We start from the raw sequence: 3917 nt of genomic DNA, 5'->3' as shown, positions 1-3917 counted from the left end.
CACAATCATAGTAAGAGAGAGAGAGGAGTTGATAGGGAAGTATTCTTTTTGGACAATACATTCAACTCACTCCACCACAGCTTGTTGTTTAGTAAGAAAAAACAAAGAAACCTGTTGGTGTTGCAAGCTTAAAATACCTCTGAATTCCTCCTTTGGTGCTACCTTCCTGCATGCTTGGCAGTTATAGAATTAAATTCCAGTACAGCTCAGTTGGAAGCAACCTAAAGTGGTGACAGTGAAGCTCATACTTACATGGACAAAAGTACTGAGCCTGCACCTACATACATCTACTCATGGATGTTTATCATTATCATTATTTCGATGGTTGTTACAGTTATTTGACATTTAGACTTTGTTGTGTGAAGTGGTTTCCAGTGACTGTGTGGGCAAATCCCGTGTTTCAGGTTTAGCTAGCAGTAGCAAGAATCCTGCAGGAAGTTCTCAGTACTTGTGATGAAATGTGCATCAGGTCATACAACTATATGTTACAGTAAAACAAAAAAGTAGAAATGAGCCAGTTGAGATCATTATTTTTAAACTGTAAAACCTACTGCTGATACAGCACACTGGAGTGATCACAGTGAATGTTGGGTCGTGTTGTTAGTGTTTTACTGTAATTTAATGGAAATTCCATTTCTGTTTCACAGTGCGCTGATGGCTTTGGCCCTGTCACACGTGATCAGTGGTTTATGCTTATTATAAAGCACAACAAATACAGCAGGTGAACCTCACTAACATTTCAGTGTTCATCAGTGAACAACTGAAACCGCTACAAATCACACAACTCCTGCAGGAATAGGACGAAACAAATTTTTTAGCACTGGGGAGAAGGCATGCATTGAGGATGTGTTCAAATATACTTTTGTTAACAATGCAAACATTTTATATCAATTAGATCCATTCAAACAGCATCATTTTTTCTCAGTAGAGAGTTTAGCAATAAAAGGCAAACCATCTCTTGGAGCATATTGAGATCTTTAGTGTATGTTTGGAGTCGCTGTTTTGCTGCAGATTGAAACAAATGAGATCTGTCACTGAAGGGATGTAGAAATGGAAAAAGTAGGTGAGGTTTGCAAACACATTTGCAAGGAGTGGTGGCATAGAGTGAGTTGTAGGGTACAAAGAGGTCATCAGTTTGTTGTCGGGCTAACACAGACAGACAGGCAACCATCTGCACTCACATTTACCCCTCAGGACAATTTAGAATCACCAATTAATAAACCCCCACAATATTCATATCTTTGGACTGTGGGAGGAAGCCAGAATACCAGGAGAGAAACCACAAAGAACACGCAAACATCCAGATGGTGGATTCAAACCCAAAACCCTCTTGCTGTGAGGAAACAACTCTAACCACCACGCCACCATGCTGCCCCATATTTCCTCTTCAGTAAACATAAATGTTTTTGTCAAAGTGTTCATCTGGGTACTGTTTTATATATTCCCATTTATACATGGGTTTATTTTTACTTAAAAATTTATTCTGCTTTCTGTTATTAACGGTTTAGTCCAATAACGGGGAAATGTGCTTCATCACATTACTAAAATCCAGTTAAAGGCTTCCCTTTTTAACACACTTCCCCAGTGAAAATTCTTCCCTACAATCATCATAACAGGCTTAACTGCTCATTATGCAGAATGGCCTTGTTGTTATTGTCCCTCTTGTTCTTATCTATTATGTTTTTGGATTTTAGTACATTTTAGTGAAATAAAGTATGATTAAAAGAAGTGCATGGTAAGCCATAATGAAAAATGCATTTGTTCCTAACTATACTGCTTGTGCACATGTAGTTAATAGTTTGTTTATTAAGCCAAGCAGAACAGTAGTTGTGGATTTGACCTTCTGCAGTTCTGAAAACCTGTCTGCCTTAATACGAGCATCACGTGACAGAGGGATGTTACAGTTTACGTCAGTGGGAGTGTCTAACCTGCATTATAAAATGTGTAACCTGCATGCTTGATTCAGCAGAGGGGAACGTGTGACAAGAAGCTGCTGAAGCTCTTCACTTGCTGAAGGTAAGTGACTGAAAAAAGGTAAAGTTTCTTTAAAGTCTTGAACTGAAACTTGACATTACCGCAGCCGGCAACAGAAAAATCTGAAGTTTAAGTAACCAAAGAATAAAAAGTCATGTTGACACTCTTCCTTGCAGATGTCGGGGATCACTCTGTGGCTGTCAGTTGGTATGTTTGTGTGGGGATTTGCTTCATGCTCCATCACATGTCCTGATGAGAGTCTTTGTCCAGATGACTGTACCTGCTGCAAGACTGCCCATGGATATAGCTGCTGTCTATATCCAAATGTAAGTCAGGTGTATTCACACACCAGTGTAGTACCTTAATTTGTGGTAGTTGGAAGTCTTGTAGAAATTTGTTTTATTTGCTCTGCAGGCCATGTGCTGCGCCGACCTGCTGCACTGCTGCCCTTCGGGATATCGCTGTAACCTGGTTACCATGACTTGTGAGAAATTAGACCAGCCGTGGCTGATCATACCCATGGTGAAGAAGGAGGCTGCAGAGAAACCAGCCCCCCCTGAACTGTCTGGAACTCCACTCCAGGAGCTTAAAGAGAGCCACGTCCCAGATCAAATAAAGAGTTCAATGGTCTACTGTGACAGTTACACCTACTGTCCTGATGGCACTACCTGCTGCAGACACCCAAAAGGAGGCTGGACCTGTTGTCCCTACTCTCCCGTGAGTCAGCCTAAATACTCTTGTGCAATACAACACATGAATGTAATGAAATTCCTTTTATCTTCCACTAACATGAAATCAGCTTTCATCTGAACGTCTGCAGCTTTTAATTAAAAAGTGCTCCATTATTATTGTTCGAGAGACTAAAAGTGTTTCTTGTAGGGGAAATGTTGTCTCGATGGATACCACTGCTGTCCATTGGGACTGGACTGTGATCACACCTACACGTACTGTGTGAGAGACAAACTCGCATATTCCTTCCTCTATAAGCCAGCGCTGCCATCAGCACCTGCTTCTCCCATCCCACAGACAAAGGAAAGCAGTAGGAGGTAGGAAGTGCCATACTCTAACCTTCGTTTTGAAGAATATTCTAGGATAACGTCTCTGCACAACTCACCGTTCAGATATTTTAAACTTTCCACAGATGAATGAATATTTCACTTAGGTTCCTCGTGTGGAAAGAAACTCAAAGAAGCAACAAGTAACTCAGTAGTTCATATCATTGTCAGCAGTACAGCAGTACAAAAGGTGACTTTATGGATAGGTAGGCAAGAGTCAGGTTTTACCACCCATAAGGGTCAACAAAACAGTGATCAGTATCACCATGTGTGAACAAAAATGTAAAAAAGAAAAAGTGTTTAATATTTATTTCCTTTTGGTCTAACAGGGGTAAAAACAATTTCAGGGCCGATGCCGCGTAGATGAACGATCTCTGTGAGCATGAATGTAGCCACGGCCCTCCTCCTTCTCATGCAGAAAACTCGAGCCTACCCTTGGGACATCCTAGGATCACAGAAACATGCCTAAAATGTCCTGTGGCTATTTTTTTTTTAAATAGTTTTTTCTTTTATAAGAGTTTCCTTTTACTATTATTATGGTCAGAAATCTGTTGAAATGCATTTCCTCTTCTCTCTGCTGCAGCTTTTCAGCTGCCAGCCACACACACAACAAAAACACCTCAGGTCCTGGCATACTCTTTTATGCAGGGGAGGCGTGATGAGCTGATGGAGTGTCAGCCTCCCCTGCTGCTGAGCCACAGTATAATTATGGGGAAACGCAGAAGCTGATGGACCAAAAAAAGTGCCTTCAACAAAAAGGAATTACAGTGCTTAATAAATTTAAGTTGTAAGAACAAGACAACACAAATATTTTAAAAAATCTGTAAAAGTAATTTTACTTTTTTTAATGGCTGAATTCACATTTGTATTCACAAAATTTGAAGCTGA

At 40.4% G+C, this 3917-nt stretch overlaps 1 protein-coding gene across 1 annotated transcript; it reads left to right on the top strand.

The window, feature by feature from the left end:
• The first annotated feature begins 1963 nt into the window (after positions 1 to 1963).
• On the top strand, positions 1964 to 3526 carry LOC113014997 (progranulin-like). The gene is made up of 5 exons (XM_026156883.2): positions 1964 to 2016; positions 2151 to 2300; positions 2389 to 2691; positions 2854 to 3020; positions 3359 to 3526. Exons 2-5 carry the CDS (start codon positions 2151 to 2153, stop codon positions 3390 to 3392), a joined length of 654 nt encoding a protein of 217 aa, XP_026012668.1. The 5' UTR covers positions 1964 to 2016; the 3' UTR covers positions 3393 to 3526.
• The last annotated feature ends 391 nt before the right edge of the window (positions 3527 to 3917 follow it).

The sequence above is a fragment of the Astatotilapia calliptera genome, chromosome 22 (assembly GCF_964374335.1).
Source record: "Astatotilapia calliptera chromosome 22, fAstCal68.1, whole genome shotgun sequence".
In the NCBI taxonomy this organism is placed as follows: domain Eukaryota; kingdom Metazoa; phylum Chordata; class Actinopteri; order Cichliformes; family Cichlidae; genus Astatotilapia; species Astatotilapia calliptera.
Note: the sequence above shows the minus strand (reverse complement) of the source record. Positions and strands in the feature narration are given on the sequence as shown.